Source organism: Aspergillus homomorphus (assembly GCF_003184865.1).
Source record: "Aspergillus homomorphus CBS 101889 unplaced genomic scaffold BO97scaffold_16, whole genome shotgun sequence".
NCBI classification, from domain to species: Eukaryota; Fungi; Ascomycota; class Eurotiomycetes; order Eurotiales; family Aspergillaceae; genus Aspergillus; species Aspergillus homomorphus.
This window is the reverse complement of record NW_020291902.1, coordinates 467,586-489,017: the sequence shown is the minus strand read 5'-3', so window position 1 is coordinate 489,017 and position 21,432 is coordinate 467,586. Positions and strand designations below refer to the sequence as shown.

General features: G+C 52.3%; 6 protein-coding genes and 1 non-coding gene across 7 annotated transcripts; 3 read left to right on the top strand and 4 right to left on the bottom strand.

Annotated features, from left to right (window-relative positions):
- Positions 1–4,670: 4,670 nt before the first annotated feature.
- Positions 4,671–4,779, bottom strand: BO97DRAFT_t140. Its single transcript has one exon. It is a non-coding gene; the product is annotated as a tRNA-Ser (tRNA).
- Positions 4,780–7,091: 2,312 nt separating this feature from the next.
- BO97DRAFT_451452 (uncharacterized protein) lies at positions 7,092–8,696 on the bottom strand (the record flags this gene model as incomplete). The annotated part of the gene is made up of 1 exon (XM_025698983.1): positions 7,092–8,696. A coding segment is annotated over one exon (1,206 nt), but the record flags the coding sequence as incomplete, so codon positions are not given.
- Positions 8,697–9,263: 567 nt separating this feature from the next.
- On the top strand, positions 9,264–12,674 carry BO97DRAFT_470226 (UBA/TS-N domain protein). Its single transcript, XM_025699930.1, has 3 exons — positions 9,264–9,433; positions 9,487–12,157; positions 12,215–12,674. The coding sequence occupies exons 2-3, from the start codon at positions 9,521–9,523 to the stop codon at positions 12,314–12,316; spliced, it is 2,739 nt and encodes a 912-aa protein (XP_025551922.1). The 5' UTR covers positions 9,264–9,433; positions 9,487–9,520; the 3' UTR covers positions 12,317–12,674.
- Positions 12,675–12,754: 80 nt separating this feature from the next.
- On the bottom strand, positions 12,755–14,425 carry trm61 (tRNA 1-methyladenosine methyltransferase subunit GCD14). Its single transcript, XM_025698322.1, has one exon. It carries the CDS (start codon positions 14,350–14,352, stop codon positions 12,790–12,792), a length of 1,563 nt encoding a protein of 520 aa, XP_025551921.1. The 5' UTR covers positions 14,353–14,425; the 3' UTR covers positions 12,755–12,789.
- Positions 14,426–14,798: 373 nt separating this feature from the next.
- Positions 14,799–16,470, top strand: BO97DRAFT_54378 (NAD(P)H-dependent flavin oxidoreductase). Its single transcript, XM_025700895.1, has 4 exons — positions 14,799–15,286; positions 15,336–15,418; positions 15,479–16,207; positions 16,271–16,470. Exons 1-4 carry the CDS (start codon positions 15,244–15,246, stop codon positions 16,412–16,414), a joined length of 999 nt encoding a protein of 332 aa, XP_025551920.1. The 5' UTR covers positions 14,799–15,243; the 3' UTR covers positions 16,415–16,470.
- Positions 16,471–16,967: 497 nt separating this feature from the next.
- Positions 16,968–19,376, top strand: BO97DRAFT_451443 (uncharacterized protein). The gene has a single exon (XM_025698982.1). It carries the CDS (start codon positions 17,452–17,454, stop codon positions 18,931–18,933), a length of 1,482 nt encoding a protein of 493 aa, XP_025551919.1. The 5' UTR covers positions 16,968–17,451; the 3' UTR covers positions 18,934–19,376.
- A 1,274-nt stretch (positions 19,377–20,650) lies between these two features.
- Positions 20,651–21,142, bottom strand: BO97DRAFT_311385 (hydrophobin family protein; the record flags this gene model as incomplete). The annotated part of the gene is made up of 3 exons (XM_025691224.1): positions 20,651–20,692; positions 20,749–20,837; positions 20,890–21,142. Coding segments are annotated over 3 exons (384 nt in total), but the record flags the coding sequence as incomplete, so codon positions are not given.
- Between the last annotated feature and the right edge of the window lie 290 nt (positions 21,143–21,432).

Here is a 21,432-nt window from a genome sequence, read left to right as displayed (position 1 = left end):
CAACTAAGACGCCCCCCATTGGCACGAAGGGCCTGGATAAATGAGCCACGGCCCTTCTACGGAGCAGAACCAGTAAACTAGTCGAGTCTCGGAGTCGGGAGGTGGAGAGCTTAGGAGGGGGAGGATGTTTAAACCGGCTGCATGGCGGATTTTAGTCTCTGATATGGACAGATTGGATTTGGATCCTCTAGTCAGGGGGGGCCACACACCAACTGTCAAGTGTTAACAACCTAACAGGAGACAGCAGCCGGCAGTCCACGGAGCTGAATACTGATAGGTGCCTTTTCAGTCAATAGTCACTAGTTTCTCACTGCAGTCAGTCAAATCCCTTCAACTGGACCCGCAAACCAAACCAACCGGTGCCTTTTGGAGAGCTGAGCAGTTTTGAGGGGTCAATGAGTTTATAGTGTGCTCGACGGTCCAGCAAGGCGATCTGTCCGAGGTTAGTGACGAGGTCAGAGCCCCGGAAATGTGAGCCTGGTCTTGATCTAAAACTGTATATAAGTTGGTAGTAAGGTACAGTGTACAGTGCAGCATGTAGTAGTAGTGTGTGCCCTAAATCTCCTGCGATGCATGGCAGCTGCACTGCACCACTGCAATCTATCCCAGTTACCGCATACAGCTGCAATACCGGACTTGGCCGTATGATACGGTACCTGGCTCTTCTGGTACCATACCATACTGGATAGTACCATCTCGTGGCTACTACTCCAAGTCATTAATTACAGCTTACATTTTCAGAAGTACGATCGCCCCCTCCCTCCCCCTCGAGGCAGCTACCGAGCAAGCCACGGAGCCAAGTGCCAATTTCCCAGTATGGGGCATTTGCAGACTGCAACGGATCCAAGATGGATCCAAGAGGGGGACCTCGAGATTGGGAGTCCGCGGACCACCTTCAAACACGCACACCCCGTTCTACGGCCGACAGGAGAGTCGGGTTGTTCATGACCCAGATTGATGGAACCAATGAAAAATAGGTTTCACTAGCGAGGATCAGAAAAAAATAAGTCAAAAAGTAGCAGGGTGAGCACGGACAGACTCGCGCACAAGGCTGCTCCGGGTCTTGAGTCTTGTCTCCTGCGCCGCTCTCCCCCCCTCGCCCCAGTAATGCGGATCCAGCGTTTTGCCGGCACTGCAGGCATTTTCTTTCCACCCAATGCAAATCGAGGACCTCGCTTACTTGGTGCTATCGTCTATCTTAACTTGATTAGGAATTACTTCAGTTGTACCCTGAAAGGATCAGAGGCCCCCCAAATCACAAGAATGGAGGGCGGGGCAGAAGGAGGGGTGAACGGGTCAGCAACACTTTTGAAGTAGTTGTTTTCGTTGTTGCTCACTTGGGAGGAGTGTTGAAGGGGCTTTGTTGATGCCGAGAGAGCATCCGGTGGATCTTCAACACATGCCCAATGGTAAACCAGTATCGTTCTCAAATTACCTTGCTGAGTGCTCACAACCTTGATCTAACCCAAATCAACTTCAGAAGCTATCCGCGCGGATAACAGCCGAGCCCACCCCAATCGGGTTTCTACCCTATCGGTTGGTTTCCCCTCCCCTCGAAGACGACACAACCAAGGGCGTGCGTCCAGGGTTTCGCACTGAGCAGGATTAGAGAAGACACCAAGGTGGTACGCTGACTGATTCGAATTGATTGGTCAATTGGGGGTCTCCTACAAGTCTGCAGTGGAGCTAGATTAGCTCTACCTTACTCGACTCAGTTGGTAAGTTAGTGAAGATGAGACGGGATATCCTGACAATTGCCAGATATTCGCGTTTTCATCTCATAAGAGATTGGCACACTACTCCAGCTTTGCCAGCGCTAGGTGCCCCTAGCGACGGTGACCAAGCTTTAGATCCACCACCAGTGGCAAATCAATCCCAGTCACCGAGACATGGTGGTTGGAGGCAGCATCGAGCGTCTGTTTATCAATAACAATGCCTCCTAATTCTGGTGAGTTTTCTCGCTAGTACACATACGAGCGGACAGCTATCTGGACATTTGCCACCTTAACATCCACGCATATTGCGCTAATACTATCTACTTGTCACCTAAGCCGCGATCCTAAAACCGAACAAGCTAGCTTTGAGGTTTCGAGCGCTGCAAATAGATGATCTGCTCATGTGACTCCGGTGGCACAATATCGAAAGTCTAGCGCTTCTCACCTTTCACCCTTTCGCAGAATTCCCTCAAAGCAGGACCTCGGTAGCTATAGTAGGGAAAAGCGAGTCAGTGACCAGAGCCATTATAGAGAAAGAGGAAAATAGTGTGCAGCTGCGGGGCACTTGTTCCACATGATCTCGATGATCATGGGGAAAGAACCATATGACCTTCGAGTATTATTGAGCATTGACTACTGACTAGCCAAGGATCTAAGGCCCCTGCTTTCGACTATGAGCCGTTTGGCCTTGGCCCGCCTCAGAGTACGCCATACTGTCTACTGAAATCATTACATCATCTGCGCCGATTACCGCGTTCTGCATAGGGGACAGAGCCGTCATGCTTACAAGTATTGTGGTACCTTCTTCCTCTCGTGAGGGAGGATTGGGGCTAGCTCAGCACTAGCCTCCCAACAAGATCGGCAACTCTATTTGCATCACGAATTGCGCGCTCTCCGAAACGGGGGGCGATGCGCCGATGCGCGCGGCTATAGCTTGGAGTGAACCTTAATGACTCACCCATCGGCCGTAACCTCCACTATCGTCGATCCTATCTCCGTTGATAAACTTGGTTGTGCTGTGATGTCGAATAATTACCACCGATATTGGCGCCCAATTTGAACGGCCGACTGACATGATTTTCGTTGGTGTGGTGCAGATTGTTCGTGGGCTTTGCGCGTTAGTACGTGGGTCGTCGCGTATCTGAACCATGGAACACAAACTGTCCAAGCGCCATCAAAGTAGGGAATGGGGATCTGCCTGGGGCAACACCGAGTACAGCTCTTGACCGTGCTCGTTCGTGTCTGTGGGAACACCTATCCACTTGCAGTGGATACGGGATGTCAGTGCCCGTGTGAGGCTGGCCCGCCGTAGATGAGCCTCCCACAGAGGAGGCCAGCTATGCGTCAAGGGTCTCATCGGTTGAAGGAGGCAGAGCAGAAAGTTCGTGTCGCCGCAGTGCTAAAAGCAGAGTACTCAAAGCGCAAGTCCATCACTGGATTGCGATTCAATAGATGTCGGCATTTCAGTGCTACGAGCCGGTGATGCAGAGAGGTATTCGAGCTCGCTTGAAGCTATTGTGACAAGATATACCACGATATGTCGTGTGCTGGCATGAGGTGCTTCCCCACATATCGCATTACAATGTGATAGGCTACCTACATGGTGACTGCCGGTTGATCTGACGATCATCGGTACAACCATGCTCGGGAATGTGGTCAACATGTCACTTCAACGCTCAAGCCACCGACGTGAGCCTTAGCCAGGAGCTTGCTTTTCCGATAAGCATCCCCGCACCCTGATCTTTGTTAGGGATATCTCTGGTGGCCTGATGTTGGATGGGTAGAACTCTAGGACTTTCCCGCCGTCAACCTTCCGGCTTTCTGTATGACAGGGAGAATGGTCTGCAGGGGTCCATGGAAATAGCGCCTATCCATGACCTTAGCCATTTGTTCATTCAAAGACACTCGTATATAACAGATAAAGTTGAAGTCGTAGTATCCTTTGAGCTCTCTTCGAGGGCTGAATGCACGTGTGCTCAGACACGTCCTATAACCTGCTTTGCGTCCGATACGAGTATCATACAATCCCGACAAATCCTTTACAGTTCCGTACTATACCTTGCCTAGAGAAGATGGTTTCTACTAAGCACAGAAGGGCAAGTTCATTAGCCGATAAACTTTTCAGACGAACTACCATCGAGTACAGAAAGTGCACTTCAGTCATGATTCACCCACACTGTCCGCAATTGCTGTTGTCTTGTGCAGCCATAAGTACCCTTTTGTCGTTCCGATTCCCTCATCGGGGATTTCAATCAATCCTACTGTGCTAGTGGACCCACCTGAAGGAATCTCAGGCTCCCGGCTTTAGAGAGGCGTAGGACCGCACACAACTTGTGGCTTCCTGGCTATACCAATTGCGCCCTGGTACCCAATCTCTCTCTACCTTGGCCAAACCAAAGGGCTTGCATCGTACGACACACCAACAGCACCTTAGATTGACGCACCCTTAGCCGGATGACTCCGATCAGAGACATATGCACTCGGCTTCTTCGAGCACAGTACTTTTCCCTATCCCGCATAAGCATGGATGTATATTTCACCACGCGCCGGCGTGCCGCTAACGCGGAGGGACACGGTCCTGGCCGTCCTGCTGGGTCTGCCGGATTACATGCTTAAGGTTTATCCGATTCGCATGTTAGAATACGGACGGGTACTTACCACGGAACAAGTAGATACGGTATGTCTTGAAGATGCGCACCAGCCACGCTGCTCCAGACTAGAAACCTGTCACTGCCGCGAACCAGAATGCATTCCATTTAATGTGGCCATTCCGGAACCAGGGTTTCTCCAAAGGTCCCCGATCGATGGACCTTGGTCGGCTTCTTTCCAGCGGCAGCCACACCATCAAAGTTTGCTCTCACACTAACATCCTCAGCTGCTCCGGCTCAGCAAGCTTGAACAGCCTCATACCCATCCATACAGGGCCGAAGAAAAAAGATCGAAGCAAAAAATGATCGACAGCGCTGGGATTCGAACCCAGGCACCCGAGGGTATGAGATTACTTCAGTAGCGAATGGCACACTGAAATTCAAGTCTCACGCGTTAACCACTCCGCCACACTGCCATAACTTTATAAAAGTGGGCCCCAGATAAACGCCATACACTAGCAACCTGACTGTCATATCACGTGATACAAAATGGGGCCACAATACGCGAGCAAATCCTTGTTTGTTGGTCACACCTCCTCGAAGGGTGGTTCCAATTGGTAGCGCAGCTACGGAGTAATCCGTCGATAACCTAGTATAGTGTGGCAGGTCGTCCCTACGCATCGAAGGAGTGGCTTGCCGCCATTCTCGGAATGATTGCCGTCGGCGAGACTCAACGCCATCAACAATGCGTGTCTCTCATCTACTTGACTCCTGTCAACCTGGATTGTGGGCGGTTCGGTACCTTGGATCTTAGCTGGTACGCTCTACTTGTCTGCTCGATCGTCAAGATTGTCGTTTCGAGACAACTATTTCTCCAGCCAAGATCATCATTGCTTGGCAGATATTGACCGCAGCCTTCTCGCCTACCTAAACTCTCGAAACCCTACGTTATCACTGACTGCAGCTCTATTACTCCAGAACGGCCAGTCAATTCTTGGTGTAATCTCCTCAACCAGATATAATCCTCCCGAGATCAGGCTTTAAAGGTAGCCTGAATATCTCGAAGCTCTTCTAAGATCTACCTCTTGCACAATGATAACTACGGACGGTAATATGATATGGTAATTCTCTCAAGTACCAAGAACTTAGAATGTCCGTAGGATTTTCATACCCTTACTAGTTCTAAGAGAATCAAGCAAGAATAGAGAAGAACAGTACATTTATACTGGTCAGGGCTCAGTTCAAATGGAGTGTATAATAGTTTCTATATTCTAGCTATTTTGTTATTTCTTTCTGTCTTCTCCAATTCGAACACTCTTGTCTATAAAAAACCAGATGATATAGATAATGAACTGATACAAACTTTTCAACAAAGCCGTCAGGAACTCGGGAAGAGCCTTAAAGATAAGACTGTATTCAAGGACAAGGCATTAATCAAACAAACAGTCGGTCAGTCGACCAGTCGATCAACCAGTCCAGGCTCCACACCACAATACACCACTGATCATGAAAGCGAGCTGCTGGCCGTGTGACACGAGAACAAGATCTCGGTAAGTAATGTTAGAAGTCGGCAATATCACCTTGGGACTCTTCCAGCCCTGAGTAGGACTCAAACTCGGACTCGGACTCGGACTCGGACTTGGAGCTTGACTCGGAGGAGCTCTCATCTTTACTGGAAGATAAAGACCGGAGAAAGAGTCTGACTCAGAACCAGAGGAAGATGAAGCCTCGGCAGAAGATAGATTGGTCTTCTGGAAGCTGATGAGGTGTCACATGTGCCCGGGAAGATTAACTGAATAAGAACCAGCCATGATTCTGCTTTCTATAAAGGGCCTCTTCCAATTCGGACTCGGACGCAGATTCGGAGGAGCTAGACTCAGCCTTGTACTTGGTGTCCTGGGACTTAGCAGCAGGGGCAGCGGTAGCCTCTTTCTTCTTATGTCGATATTTCTGTCGGAGTTGGACCAAAAAAAAAGAAGAAAAAAAAGAAAAAAAAAAGGGCAAGAACAAAAAGCTTCTAGACTGCTTCTTCTGCGTCTTGGAAGTGTCATCCATCTCGACGTCGGAATCGCTGGAATTATCAGAGCTGCTGTTGCTGTGTGAAGAGGAGGAGCTAGGGTCATCCGGACTGTCAAATTGTCGAACTGTCGAACTGTCGAACTGTCGAACTGTCGAACTGTCGAACTGTCGAACTGTCGAACTGTCGAACTGTCGAATTGTCGAATTGTCGGGCTCCGAGGACTGGGGCTGCTCCCAGGTCTTGAAAAGCGCTAACAAGGAAGGCATGTACTTAATCAGGCCTCTATAGAGGTACCAGAAAATAGGGTGCGTGCATTCTCCGTTGTTTAGTAAGGAGCACGGATGTTCATGACGATGACTTGTATCGGCGATTCCCAAGATCTGTGATCTTTGGATGATACACAGTGGGAGGAAAGTGCCTATTGGCACCCCGGACAGCAGTCGCACGTCCACATTGGATGCCTCAGGGGTAAAAATATTCTACTCCCACAACCTTAATCGTGATCTTGTCTAAACCGCGACATCCATAGTCCCACCCCTGGCCGATTCGGGAGCCACCAAACAGACCCAGTGCTCAATACATACCGCCTTAAGCGCTATACAGTCACTCAGCAGCTCGCCAGTGGGGATCACACCTTTTATCCGTGTCCTCTAAGATTGGTTCAGAAGATGGCATTGCCGAGCCCTTATCGTATGAGCAATTCCTCGAGGTTTTCCGCATAGGCAGCGGCCCGCCCAGCGCCTGCGGCATCCAGTCTCGCGAAAATGTAATTGTATAGAAGAACAACCCCAGAGTTTTGTTGAAGAAATCGACTTGATCAACGGTATTCTGCACTCAGCATGCAGATTGTTTGGATGCCCAGGTGAAGAGACCCACTGACGGGAACACACGGGCTCTCCATGTCGGCACGCATCTACTTCCTCCGCAGAACATACCATTAGCTGACAATTGAGATTCAGACATCCTATAACTTGACCACCTTCGCATCCCGGCTCTGACACTCAGCGACCTCCTAAGCTCGCAGTGAGTCTTCTTTGCTCCGAGCCACAAAACCCTGAGATGGGTTGTTTCTTCCATTCTAGGCAGCCCAGGTTCCTTCTCGACTCTGTTCTTGTCTTTCTGAATAGGAGCGAGCAACATTACTACTACCCGGGAACAGTGACATGGCTAGCGAGGGAATAACCCGTACCTGCTATACAGGTCCCTCACCATCACGCGACGGTATCGCCTCCCTTCCAAATATGATTTATTTCGCATTGTGGGGTCACTCTCTTGCTCCGAGCTTTCACAGAATAGTCGTCGAACATCCCCCGAGCTTACTATCACATCCGAAGGCTCGAGTATACATTGGGCGAAGCTGAGAGTGGCTTTCTTCCACTTCGGATCTTCAACATCCATTCCCACCCCAAGGTCTAGCCATTTGGTGAGAATCACTGCCTTACCATCCTTACCACAGTCGCAGAGGGCGATCTGAAACTCAACACCACAAAGCGAGCACTGCAGAAACTTTGCAGCGGCCGGCACCTCCAAACAGAAACCCTGCTGCCGAATACCAGAGCGTATACTGTTCTCTACCTCCGCAGAACCCAGGGTGTGCTTACAGCAGATGCTCAGATACTTAATCCTTGAAATGAGGACATCAAGGCTCCTGCCAGAGACGATATCTATATCATGAAATAACACCCACTGCTGCATCTGCAGGACGAGCGATGGGGTTGGGTGAGCTCCAACAGGCGTGCAAATCCGTCCTTCCACTGACAACAAAGTCGTTCTTGCGGGATCTTCTGGATAGTCAACTACCTCGGTGTAGGCCAAAGAGTCGGCGTTGATTCCGTAGCGGCCTCCGCCACGATCGTGATTCTGCATCACGGCAGCTAGGTGGCAGTGGTGGAAGGTATATTTGCTGGGCAGACAGTGGACAGATACACGCTGTATCAGCGAAGGTGGTAATGACATCCTCCGGTACAGTCTCCACTTCAGGTCCGAGCACTCATAGCGGATAGCATTCGAGGAACGTGCTGGATGAAGGACGTCGGTGATAGGATGCAGTTTCCCGCAACGGTGGCAGCAGAACATCCGAGGAAGGTCTCGGACTAGTCTGATGAGGACGGAAAGAGCCAGCGGTTTATCGTATATTGGTTTGTTGAGGTTATAGAGACTTGTCGTGAAATTGTTCAGTGTTCGGCTGCATAGGCTTAAACAGATGATGTCGGCGGTTTCCAGGAAGGTTGTAATAAGGAGCAATAGTTCAAGCGGCAGCGGCTCCAGGCGAGAGATTTGTTGCTTTTCGCGGCTGCTGCGTAGGAACAGTTGCAACTGTCGCGGAATCCAATCTTTGAAATCTATCTTGATTAAACAGGTTGGACGATATAGAGATTGGATGCTGCGGGGTTGATACTAAGTCGCTGAAGTATTTGTTGGTTCGGAACGCCATTCCATATTCCTGTGGCATTACCGGTAGATTAGCTTGTCATCTTTACCTATACCCGTCCCTAGGCCATGGGATTCTTTCTACGAAAACTTTGGGGGCTTTGTGCTATCGAAGCACCCTGATGCTAGAGATTATAGATAGTAACCGAACGCACCTTTTCAGCGCGTGTATGGGTTCCGCACTATTCAACCGGAACATGCAGTTGGAATACCATGCCAAATACGGAGTACCTGCCCAATATCTGACCCTGTCATCTCTTGACCGGGTAGAAGCTCTTTTATCCTCTATTCTCAGAGGTCCATGAGCTTGTAGACATCCTCTGTGAGCCCAACTTCCAGCCAACAGTCCAGACTGAGTCTCGTGATCTAGATGATGAAACTAGTAAGCGGTTGCTAAAGCTCGCAATTAGGTTGAAGGTCACGTGTCACTTAGCATAGCCACATCACACCAGCCACATAAGCCACAGTGACGATCGCGGCCCTCCAAATGTCCAGGGGAAGCTGGCGACAGCCGCGGACAAGACCATCATTCTTAACCCCCCTGACTCTGATTTTACACACAAATTTGGACTATCGCTTTATGATCTCACCCTGACCTTACAGTGAGGCTCAGCTCTACGAATTTGTCCTATCTCCGACCCAGTCAACCCAATCCGCACCCCGCGTATACTACATTGATGGTGAGATCACTCAGCTGCGAGTTACCTCTCCGATTCTAACTTCAAGTCTCTAGGCACCGGCCCATTGATCCCTCATACTCCATCAAAATGGATGATCTGAGCGGTCTCAACTGGGCATCCGGTTCGTCGAATAACGACACCCGCAAGCCTCCTCCGATGAGCGCGGGTTCTCTATTTCAGAATGTCCGCCACAATGAACTATCTGGCCGGTCTACGCCGCTATCTGCATCCTCGGGCCCCTCCAATCCTCCGTCTAAGTCCGCCACACCGGACAAAGACAGCTTTGCAAATCTAGTCTCTTTTAATCCAGCTTCAGCGAACAAGAATCTCTCGCTCCTCGAACAACAGAAGCAGTTGGAGGCGCAAAGGGCTAGAAAGGAGGCGGAGAGAAGATCCCGGTTTGAAACTCAATATGGGGGACAGAACAACCAATTCTGGGACAGTCTCGAGAAGGGCGGAAACAGCCAAGCTTCCGTACCTGCCACTACCGCGGGGCAGCAGAGCGCGGTACCTGCCGACGACGACGATATCCTTGCCGCCTTCAATGCTTCCGCACCCGTCGATGCATCGACGCACTTCCCTGTACCTAGTTCGAGTCCTGCGCCGCGGGTCGGAGCGGGCTCCTCCCAGGCTATTCATAACGGAGCAGAGTCGCCGCCGCGCGGAGGCAGCAGCTTGTCGTTTCCGGCAGACGATGACGATCCGTTCGGCCTCAATCAGTTGAAGTCCAAGCCTGCGCAGTCATCGCACCCCTCTCAAAGTGCCGATGACGACGACTTTCTCGGTCTGCTGGGTAAGCCGGTTTCTGAACTTCCTCGGCCAGAGCCCCCTGCCAAACCACCCACGCCCCTGGAGACTGAACATCATGCTCCATCGCCGAGACCTACAAGCGGGGTTGACCGCGCCATTGCGGAGCTGGTCGATATGGGATTCCCCGCAGATAAAGCCAGCCAGGCTCTACGTATGACGTCATCTGGTACAGATGTGCAGGCGGCCGTGGGCTTGCTTCTCACCCAGGCGCACGAAGAGTCCCGCCAGAAGTCCAGGAATAGGCCATCGGGAGCTGACCGAGTCGCCGCTCATCCGGAGAGAAGCCGAGAACGCAGTGAGGGATCTAGCCGTGATGTGCCTTCCTGGATGCAACAAGAGCGGTCTCGTAGCAATAATCGCTCGCCTCTGTCCGCGGATAAAGACCCGTCACAGCTCGCAGCCACATTTGGAAATAACCTACTGAAGACAGCCAACTCATTATGGAAGACTGGTAACAAGAAACTTCAACAGGTCGTTCAGGAATTCAATGCGGACCATGATCCCAGTCAGCCACGATGGATGAGGGAAGCGTCTGCTCGGGAAGAATCACCAAGTGATCGTCCTCTTGGTGATCGTCCTCTTGGTGATCGTCCGCGTGGTGATCGTCCGCGAGCGCCTATGCAGCCCCAGACACGTTCTGAGAATATGACTGATGAAGCGTTATTGCTCGAATCAGGAGGACCGGTCCGTTCGTCACGCAATCCTGCGCGGTCGAATGATGGCCCCGAGCCTCGCACTGCGAGCAACAATGTCAGACAACACCCGTCTCCAGCAAGAGAGCGGCCTGTGCAGCAACCAGCTTTCATGCGGCAGGCACCGAAAGTAGATGCCAGGGATCCTAGATCACGTTTGACAAAGTCTGCTGTGGAGGAGCAATCGGCACAAGCTTACGTTAGCCCTGCAAGAAGGAAACGCCCTGTCGCTCAGTCTCCGGCCCCAGAAGCCCAAGTCGACCTGTTTGAAGCCTCTGCCTCAGCACTACCAAGGTCGAAACCCTCGCCTTCACCTGCCCAGCCCTCACGATCTTCTACGCCCTCTACGACTCTACCTACACGACCCAAGGCTCCGCCACGATCGATACCTTCAGTGTCTCCACAAGCGCTTTCCTCAACCCACCGTCAACGAGAAATCGCAGCGGAAGCTTACAAGCGGGGTGACTATGGTGCTGCACACGAAGCCTTCTCTGCGGCTCTTACGCCTTTACCGGACAAGCATCCCATAACCATCCTTATCCGCAGTAATCGTGCCATGACGGCTCTCAAGGTTGGCGAGCCAAAGGTGGCGATCGGAGACGCGGATACCATACTGGAATTGATAGGACCCATGAAAGGCGAAGGCGAGAGCATTGACCTTTGCAATGGTGAAGCTGCTAAGCCAATGAAGGACTTCTTCGGCAAGGCTTTGATGCGCAAGGCCGAAGCATTAGAGCAGCTCGAGCGATGGGCAGATGCTGCACAAAACTGGAAGCTGGCGGTTGAAAGTGGGCATGGCGGCAGCACCAGTATTCAAGGACGCAATCGTTGTGAAAAGGCAGCTGGTATAAGCAAGCCCCCGGCTAAGCCCGCAGCGCCTGCACGACGCCCTCCTGCACCTGCACTAAAGAAAGTATCTGCTCTGGATGACCTGCAGGGTTCATCTGGCGCCTCGTCAGAGGCTGTCACTCGCTTGCGAGCAGCCAATCAGGCCGCAGAACGTGCTGACGAGGAGAAATTCGCACTTTCGGAGAGCGTCGATGCCAGACTCGCTGCATGGAAGGGTGGAAAGCAGGACAATCTCCGTGCTTTGTTGGGTAGTCTGGATACCGTCCTCTGGCCCGAAGCTGGTTGGAAGAAGGTCAATATGTCTGAACTTATCTTGCCTAACAAGGTCAAGATCCAGTACATGAAGGGAATCGCCAAAGTGCATCCAGACAAGGTACGTTTCACTCTACTTGTGCTTATGGTAGTCTCCAGTACTGACCTTATCATCTAGATCCCAACAAGTGCCACTACAGAGCAGCGGATGATCGCCGGCGCAGTCTTCGGCACTCTGAACGAGGCATGGGACAAGTTCAAGAAGGAAAATAATCTGTAAATCCGGGTGTTCTCGAACAATCCCTTGATCTCGTCATATACTCCAATCTTCTGATAGTTAGCATCTCATCTCTCTTGTCGTCCTGGCCTCAGAACCGTTCCAACCTCGCGTGGCCAATCATGCCGTGCCTTTTCACAAATCATATTTACTTCGCTTTCTTTTCTGTTTTGATGCTGATGACGTCCAAGAACGAGCCCATGAAATTCACATTAGCCATTTATTTGTATATAGATAGACTAGACAGGTTGTTGGTCATGCTGAGCGCCATTCTTCTGATACAGAATGCAGGGCCACATCGGTCCCACTCAGCCAAGAACATGGCATCTCTTATAATCTATAACGCACCCGAGAAAATAATACTACATAGGAATATTGATACAAGTCTGACGCTTGGTATTGATCAAGTTTGGGATATCTAAGCTTCTTCGAGCTTCTTCAGGGGCATTCGCTGTTTCCTCTCTTGCATCACCCAGTTATTGTTGTTGTTGTTGCTGCTGCTGCTGCTGCTTCTCCTCAGCCTCCTCCTTCTGTAGCTGCTCACGCTTGAGCTGCTTTCTTCCCTTAGGCTTCTCAGTCTGCATTGGCTGATCGACCTGGTGAGGGGGCCACTTTTCCCGACATTTCTGCTCGTCTTCCTCCGTCCAGTCACGCGGTAGGACGGCAAAGACAAGGTAGGAGGTGTGCGTTTTCAGATTGTCTTCCGTGCGATGGACCAGGCGGCCTTGTTGGTACAACGGGACACTTGAAGTCTGCGTCAAGTCCGACACAGCCACCGGAGTCTCACTTTCGGGGACAGCCTTCGCCTGCGCCGGCGCCTTTTCTTCCTTTCCTTGCTTATCTCCCGACGCCGGAAGCGGGGTTCCGTCCTCCTCTTCCTGCTGCTGCTGCAACTCGCGGTATTTCCGGGAATGCTCCTCGACGTGGCGCATCTTGGAGACAGCCTCCTCAACCGACTTGGGGAACACGACCGCACCGCGAACCTTCTCGAACTCCAACCCCACCTTCTCCCGCTTCACGTCGATCCGGTGGTTGTTGACCTCCACCATGGAGATATCCAGCCACGACAGCTGTCTCAACACGCTAACGGTCCGCTGCACCTGCTCCAGGCAGGGGGAGAACGTACACAGATACACAGGCGAGGTGGGGTCGAGAGGCGACTCCGCTCCAGACGGGGGATGCCGCACGAGATGTCTCAACGCAAGCCAGGGGGCAGGCAGATCCAGGAACACCGCGTTGGCCTTGGGAGACGTGCCTGTCTTGGAGTCTCCAACCAGGAACCCATCCTGGTAGACGTCACGATGCGTGACGTGAACCAGCCCCTCCAGCCCGTGTTCCCTCAGCTCCTGTCGAACCTTGCCCACACGCTGCTCGTGGAATTCAAAACTAGATACCTGGCCGAGTCGTCGGTTTTTGGGTGAGGGGCCCGCGTCCACGCCCTCGCGCTCGCCTGTCGTCGTCGTCGTCGTCGTGGGGTATCCGTTGAAGACCGCGCGCACGGCTGCATGTGTGAACGACCCACTACCCGCGCCGGCTTCGATGATCGAGCTCCCGGGGCGCGCGCGCAGTCGGTGCAGAATGTAGCTGTAGTCGGGTGTATAGACGACCTGGGTACGGTGCGGCAGGGACATGGTCCACAGCTCCGGGGTCGGGTAGACGAGGTGGAGGAATCCGCTGGACGCGGCAACGGCGGCTTGCGGTGACGACTGATTCTCCCCCTCGGCGGGTGTGGTGGTGGCGGAATCCAGGTCGTCCGCTTTGCGCTTTAACTGTCGGTTCTTCTTCTGCGGGCCCCGGCCGCGGCGAGAGCCCGTGTCGACTTTCGAGGCGATGATCTGGGAGCCCCATGGTTGCCCCGTAAGGGTAGTGTGCGGGAAAGAACCAAAGCGGGTGGTCGTTACTTTACCCTCCTTGTAGCCTGCATTGTCTTCGTCTTGGAGTTGAAGGACTGTCGGGATGGCTTGGTCTCTGCGGAGGTGAAGAAGGGCAAGCTGGTCGAGCTGCGAGTGCGATCCGGGGGTCAGAAATGGTGATGACATCTTAAAGGTATATGCAATCCCGTGTGCTGCGAGGATTGGGCTTGATATGTGGTGGAAGTGCCCCCGTCGCAAAATCGAAGGCTTCGGAGCTTCAACTTCAACTTTCTTTGCGATTGCGGCATCACTTGCAGAAGATCCTCCGCTCTAAGCTTGATTGGGACAGTCCGTCAGGGCTTAGGGCTGAATTTGTCAAGGCGGTGTAGAACTGTGGCGGAAGCGGCGTTAATTGGTCGGCCGCCTTGTCGGCTGTTTCTACAGCAGTTTCACTGTCATGAATGCCCGGACGTTGCAAGTTTACCAACTCTATACGAAAGGAGTGGGCTCGATCTTCAATTCCTCACAGGTTCTGAGACTGGCTCTACTCTATACGTTAGAGTGTAAGAAACGAGGTTGAAGGATCACGCTCTGAAATCTGACAATCACCTCAATCATCTGATGCGTCCATCACGAACTCGCTGCGATCACATGCTACGGACACCTGCAAAGGGTTGACAACGGGGTGAAATAATGGAACCAAAACATCCAGGAAACAACGTGCCGAATAATTCCCACGGCGAGAAGGCTTGGGATGACTATCAATTTGCTTCTTCTCTAAACACTGATAGAATCCCCTTCTGAGCCCTGTTGCCTCTTCCTATTACTGATCATTAACCTCGGGGCGTTGAACCTCGGCAACTCTGCTCTTCCCCACAAGGGGGTCTCCGGACGTCTTAACGCCGCCTTCCCCAGACTGTCTCCAAACCCAACCAACGCTATTAGACCTGAATAATTCTAAGTTCTAGAAATTTGTGATACCAGCTTGCTCTTGGATCAACGACTCGACTTTAAAATCGTCTTACCTTGCCTTCGCCCAAGTATCAGTGCGGCCGGTCCAGTGGTCCACCAGTCAATATGCCTTTCAACACCCTTCTCACGAGGAAGCTAGGCATCACAGGTACGTCCAGAACCACAGTGTAACGGCTACATGTACTGATTAGACCAAGTCCCTATCGTTCAGGGAGGTATGCAATGGGTCGGATACGCTGAGCTTGCTGCCGCAGTCAGCAATGCAGGCGGCCTGGGAATCGTATGTTTTCACTTCAAGCAGTTACTTATCAGACCCAGAAATAACTGTTAAATTGCTCAGCTCACTGCTCTCACTCAACCCACCCCCGAAGACCTCCGTAAGGAAATTCGCAAATGTCGATCCATGACCAAGAACCCCTTTGGCGTCAACCTGACCCTGCTTCCCGCCCTCGTTCCTCCCGACTACGCGGCCTACGCACAAGTGATCATTGACGAGGGTATCAAGATCGTCGAGACGGCCGGAAACAACCCAGGGCCCGTCATCCAGCAGCTTAAGAAAGCCAACATCATCATCCTCCACAAGTGCACTACCATTCGCCACGCGAAATCTGCCATCAAGTTGGGCGTGGACTTTTTGTCCATCGACGGGTTCGAATGTGCTGGACACGTCGGTGAGAACGACATCACCAACTTCATTCTCCTCAGCCGGGCACGGCAGGAACTCAAGGTACCGTTCATCGCGTCCGGTGGGTTTGCCGACGGACAGGGGTTGGCGGCGGCGATGGCCCTCGGCGCCGAAGGCATCAACATGGGAACCCGCTTCATGTGCACGGTCGAGGCGCCCATCCATCGCAACGTGAAGGAAGCGATCGTCAAGGCGGACGAGACGGATACGGCTCTGGTGATGCGCCGCTGGAAGAACACGACCCGTCTGTACGGGAACAAGGTCTCCCAGGAGGCGCTGAAGGTGGAGCGCGAAAGCAAGACGGGTGAATTCAGCGAGATCGCTCCCTTTGTCAGTGGCAAACGGGGCCGCGAGGTGTTCCTGACTGGTGATGTTGAATTCGGTGTATGTTTTTCTGTCCTCTCCCCTTGGCGCGTTCAGAACCCCCTCCGGCTAATTGATTCATAGGTGTGGACTGCCGGTCAGGTCATCGGTATGATTCATGATATCCCGACTTGTGCTCAACTTCTCGAGCGGATCGAGAAGGAAGCTGTGCAGGCGCTGGATCGTGTGAGGTCGTTGCACACGGCAACAGCGCAAAGCAAGCTGTAGAACTGCTCACTGTTGACTGGTCGAATTGAGAGCTTACATGCGGGATATGTATTACAGTTTATGCAAGGAATAGACATCATCCTCCAATCTACTTCCGCCGTAGTGACTCCGTCAAATGCACTCGCAGGAAACCCTTGCAGCACGATGCTCCCTGTCAAGGGATAATGGGATAAAGAGGAACACGAAACCACAGTCTCGCCTCCTAGACTCTGATTTAGCACGATTAACCACAAACGTTCTCCTAATCCGCCGAGCACATCGTGTTGAGCTCATCGCATGATGATACCCCGCCATGCATCTGGTCGCCTCCTTGCGCGCATCTCAGCACCCCGGAGAATTGCGATCGCCAGAGTACTCCAAATCATCATCTCCTGGCTTTGAAGACCATCTTAGCAGAGGGCTCTGGTGTCTCTGTCAGGTATACCAGGCAACGGGGTTGCAGAGCACACCCATATAGTCATAACCACCAGGGATGCGCCTACCCCTGCAACAGATCGTGCCCGGAGGTGGCCTCACGCCCTCCTTGCAGCAACAAAACCCTGGGTCTAGAACTGAAGGTCGCTACAGAGTGTTCTGCGTTGCTGACCAGAAGCTCATCTAACCCTGAGTGGGGACTACACAGACAATCGCCCGCTGCATAGTGGCACACACGCAGGCATACATCACCGCAATATCACCAGCAGCAAGGGCCCTACCTCACTATCATCCCTCCATACAACTGATGTGTACCTCGTCCATCGCAATAGCCACAGCTACCGACAGCCGCAGCATCTTATGCCTCAAACACTCTACCGCGCGTCCGTAATCTAAACGAACTCAATAAATCCCCCCACCGCATCAAAAAAAAGTCCGTCAACTCGAACTCTATTGCATCCCGATCCCCATCCTGTGCCACCCCGTGTCCATCTCCCCGACGACGAAGAAAGCCAAAAGACGGGATCTCAAGCGTCGTACCAAGCCCGGTAGGGACAAGGAAAAAAGGAAAACGTGACAAGTCACAGCACAGCTATAAAGTGGCAACCGACTCTTTCACTATCATGACATCAAGATCAAGCGTGAACTCGAACCTCATGCGTCGTCCACGAGCCATGGGGGTTCTTTCCACGCTATTATTGCCTTGTATCCAGGTGCGCAAGCTGAGACGGTCCAGACGCGCACGGGATCATCATTCCTCGTGGTCTTGCGCAGGGATTGCTGAGCTGGAGCAGCAGCAGCAGCACGACTCAAACTTGTCTGCTTCTGTTGGGGATGAGAAGCAGGGTCGTCAGGGTGAAGCCTCTGACGAGGCGACGGAGTTGTCTGCCTTTTCGGAGAAAGAAACGAGACCACCACCTGCAGCAGCGACAACGATCACTCAGACCACGTCTATTCGTCTGGTGAGTTGCGCTGACTCGGAGTGTTCGACGCTGGGACCGGACGATGCGCCGATTCTGGAAGAAGAGGAGGAGAGAGATATGGATCTCGCTGTGGCAAAGAGTCCTGATTTGTTGTCCGATGAGGAAACGGATGTCGAACAGTCGAGTCCGGTGCTGGTACAGAAGGTCATTGCCATGGAGGTGGTGTCTTCTCGGCCTCCGTCACGGGCTGGTGGAGGCGGCGGTGAGAACTGCTTCCTCGCAGCCGCTGCTGTGAAGGCTAAGGCTCAGAGTAAAGATGATCTCGACCTGGAGCTGGCCAGTCGTCGTATTCCCAGGAATTCCGATAGGCGGCCTAGACCGGCGAGCATGGAGGTCCAGACCACCGGCGCCTTGAAGCTCCCGGAGATCAAGAGCCGGATCATCGAGGATATTCCGGAGGGAGTGGAGGATGACGAGGGGAGACAAGATGATGGCGTTAACGTTCGTCCGTTGAAACAGGCGGTCGCCTCGAAGAGGGCGACGCTGAAGGCGGAGACGGCCGTTGAGGGCGAAGAAGATGACAACACCAACAAGAATCAGAAACGGTCCTCGACATGGCGACTCAGTCAACGCAAGTCAATGGTCGAGCTCTTCAACCTGCTCCAGTCCACAGCAGCAGCCGTCGCAGCGGCACCGAAGCTGTCGAATCTCAAAGTGCCCCTCGCGCCGAAGTCGTCGCCCTACCGTTCGTCAACCACTGCTGTGGTTGATTCGCCTTCATCCGTATACTCCAGACCATGTTCCTCGGCGCCACCTCCTCCGACGACACCGAGGAAGCGGACCAAGCTACCTTCACCACCCCCTCCGACCCCTCCTCCCAAGTCCCCAAACCAGATCATCCGACGGCCGCTCCCCCAGACGCCCCAGCGCAAGCACAACAGCGTGCAATACCCAGCAGAGCACGTCTCCACGACGCCATCCAGCCCGAGCCCAAGTCCCACCAAGAAACAACGCCGAATGGGCACCGTCCTCTTTCCTCTGGGCTCCCTACACCACAGCGGCACAGGCGCAGGCGCGCCGACAAGCCCTCACCACCCTCACCCTCCCTCTCACTCTCACTCTCATCCTCAATCTCAATCTCATATCCATTCTCCAAACAATGCACAGACTCTTTTTTGCTAGCCACGGAGTTCGGGGTACCGGCACAGGGGTTATCTTTTGTTGGTGTCTATGGTCCATTTCGGGGGGGTTGGTAGCCATGTTGAGATCGTTCTTCTTGTGAGAGAAGATCCGTCGATTTCGTTCTCGTCCTGTAAACAACCACCCTTTCCCCCCAACCATCTCCCCCCTTTGTCTCACTTCTCTTCTTCATGTGTATTCTTCTTTGCAGTCATCTCTCCCTTCGTGCGTAGGGGGTAGATTGGCTTTGTTTTCGGCTTGATCTGGAATCTGGGATTTCGCTTTTGGGATTGTTTTCGCTGTGGGGATTTTCAGGTTCTTTCTTTTGTGTGGGAGTGTGATCCGGGGATGAGAATTAATGTACTAAATTACTAACTAACTAACTATCACACTACAGCTATCTTCCCTCGGTGTCAATGTGTGTGTGAGCTGGGACGATCCGCGAGGAAGGAAGAGAGTGGGGAGGAAGAGGGCTTGGGTATAATTCTAGCTTTTCTTGTATACTTACATCTTTACCGGAGAAACAAGTTCTTCTCAGAAACATTGTATCAGAAGATATTCTATTCTAACGTGCTACTCACCTCTCACCTTGGATCCTCCTCGTTAGTTAGTAGGGGTAAGCTTTGCGCAGTACAGAACAGAGTTGATTTCCTCCAAGGATTTCAAGGCTATGTCAAGAAATTCAGCCCTCTTCTATCGAGTGCGCTGGGGAGAGAGTCGAATCCGAGGTAGCCAGATAAAGAAGCTCCTTCTGGCTGACGGTCCGGTCGGGGTATACCTCGGTTCTTGTTGAATCAAATGGGCTGGCTGTATCGTTCGCTTGAGGCGGATCGAGGAGGACTTTTCCGTTAGATGCTTCTGACAAGTTTTGTTTTCTCGGAGAGGGGGTATGTGTGAGTGTGTGTTCGACTAGGGGGTTGTATTATCACCACTAATTTGATGTGTATAAGATATTCAGGCGGATTAGAAAGAAGGCTTCCTTCCTGGGTGGTGGAATGAGGTCAACCGTGGATTGCTTGAGTTACTTGCGGCCCTTATTTTTTTGTCTGGAGGTTGGGCAGGGTGATGGGAGGGAAAAATAAGGGATAAGGTGGGGAGGATCATAGGATATTGGGAATGCAGAGAGGTTATCGGGAGGAGTTTCCGTCGAGAGTTTTAGCTCTGTGAGGTCAACCCAGGGGTTCTGGAAATTTTAAAGATGTTGACTATGCTGAACTGAACTGGGAAGGTTGATGCTGCAAGATAGGATGTGCGGCCAGGCTATTAGCCCTTATAATTGAGGATGGCTAGTGAATATATGATTGGGGTAAATGAGTGTACTGAATGAGGTACTGGGGAGAATCGATCTGTGTTCAATAAGAAGGTAGATTCATAATGCCAAAGCAAGAGCTACTATTTAAATCCATCCATAGAGAAGATGGTAATAGAAAGTCAAGGTAATCAAGTCTAATGCATTGAGACTATATGCCACGACACCAGCGCTGGAGCACCGGGAAATGCACAACTAATGATCAGATAGAGTCCAAAAAAGCAAAACAATCTTCTCCGAGAGTGCCACAGAAGCACAATTAATGGTACATCATCTGCCAACAGGAATGTCTATAATCCTCCCGAAAAAGTGACCACAGTGTGACCTGTTCCTAGCCCCTGTCCATAGCCCAGAAGGGCTTGACGAATAGCGGCCATAAGCAAAGACTGAACCCGTTTACAGGATGGAGCCGAGAGCAATGCAGGGCAGGGCAACACCGATGAGGCTGCCGCTCTATTGAGGGGGTCAGTGGATTTGATGCAGACTCGAAAATTATTTGGGAGACTTACGGCGTCCGAGGGGGAGGCCTGGCAACAAGCGATGTTCTGCTTGCACTGCTGGTTGACGAGATCCTGGAGGGCAATACCGATGATGGGGACTGTGGCGATTGTCAGAGATGAGCTGGGAAAGCACCAGGAAGGAGAACGTACTCTGGAGATCGAGCTTGGAGCACTGGTCGAAGAGACCGAGACCCTCAGAGCCGGAGCCAGCACCAAGGAGGTTACCGAGGGTACCAGCGAGGATACCGTCGTTAATGCTGGTGGTGTCACCGGCGTAGGTGGCCTTGTTGCAGCAAGACAGCTGAGCCTGATCACCGCACTTGGCGGAGGCCTGCTTGACGGTCACATCGTCAGGGACGGGGAAGCGGACATCGCTGTTACCCTTGTTGCCGACGCCGTTACCGGTACCAACGTTGCCATCGGCGGAGGGCTGGCTGGGCAAGGCAGCGACGGTGGCAGCGAGGGCCAGAACAGCGGTGGTGATGGAGAACTTCATTGTGACTGTGGGGTTGGATTTGAACGAGAGATTGAACTCGGATAATTTGTATGTATAGAGAACGGTAAAACGACTGGAAGGTCTGTAGAAGACTGGAGAGAGAGAATGCTCAAGAGAGTGATTGTGTGATGATGAGAAAAACAGATTGGAGCGCAACTTTTCCCAGTCTTATATAGACTTCGGTGGAGGTCTCGAGC

Bases quoted from the DNA above. Each gene is read 5' to 3' on its own strand.
- BO97DRAFT_54378 (XM_025700895.1), top strand. From the start codon at position 15,244: ATGCCTTTCAACACCCTTCTCACGAGGAAGCTAGGCATCACAG. The intron at 15,287-15,335 runs GTACGTCCAGAA...GATTAGACCAAG, and splicing joins GAGGAAGCTAGGCATCACAG to TCCCTATCGTTCAGGGAGGT. The intron at 16,208-16,270 runs GTATGTTTTTCT...ATTGATTCATAG, and splicing joins CTGGTGATGTTGAATTCGGT to GTGTGGACTGCCGGTCAGGT.
- BO97DRAFT_470226 (XM_025699930.1), top strand. From the start codon at position 9,521: ATGGATGATCTGAGCGGTCTCAACTGGGCATCCGGTTCGTCGAATAAC. The intron at 12,158-12,214 runs GTACGTTTCACT...CTTATCATCTAG, and splicing joins CCAAAGTGCATCCAGACAAG to ATCCCAACAAGTGCCACTAC.
- trm61 (XM_025698322.1), bottom strand. From the start codon at position 14,352: ATGTCATCACCATTTCTGACCCCCGGATCGCACTCGCAGCTCGACCAG.
- BO97DRAFT_451443 (XM_025698982.1), top strand. From the start codon at position 17,452: ATGACATCAAGATCAAGCGTGAACTCGAACCTCATGCGTCGTCCACGA.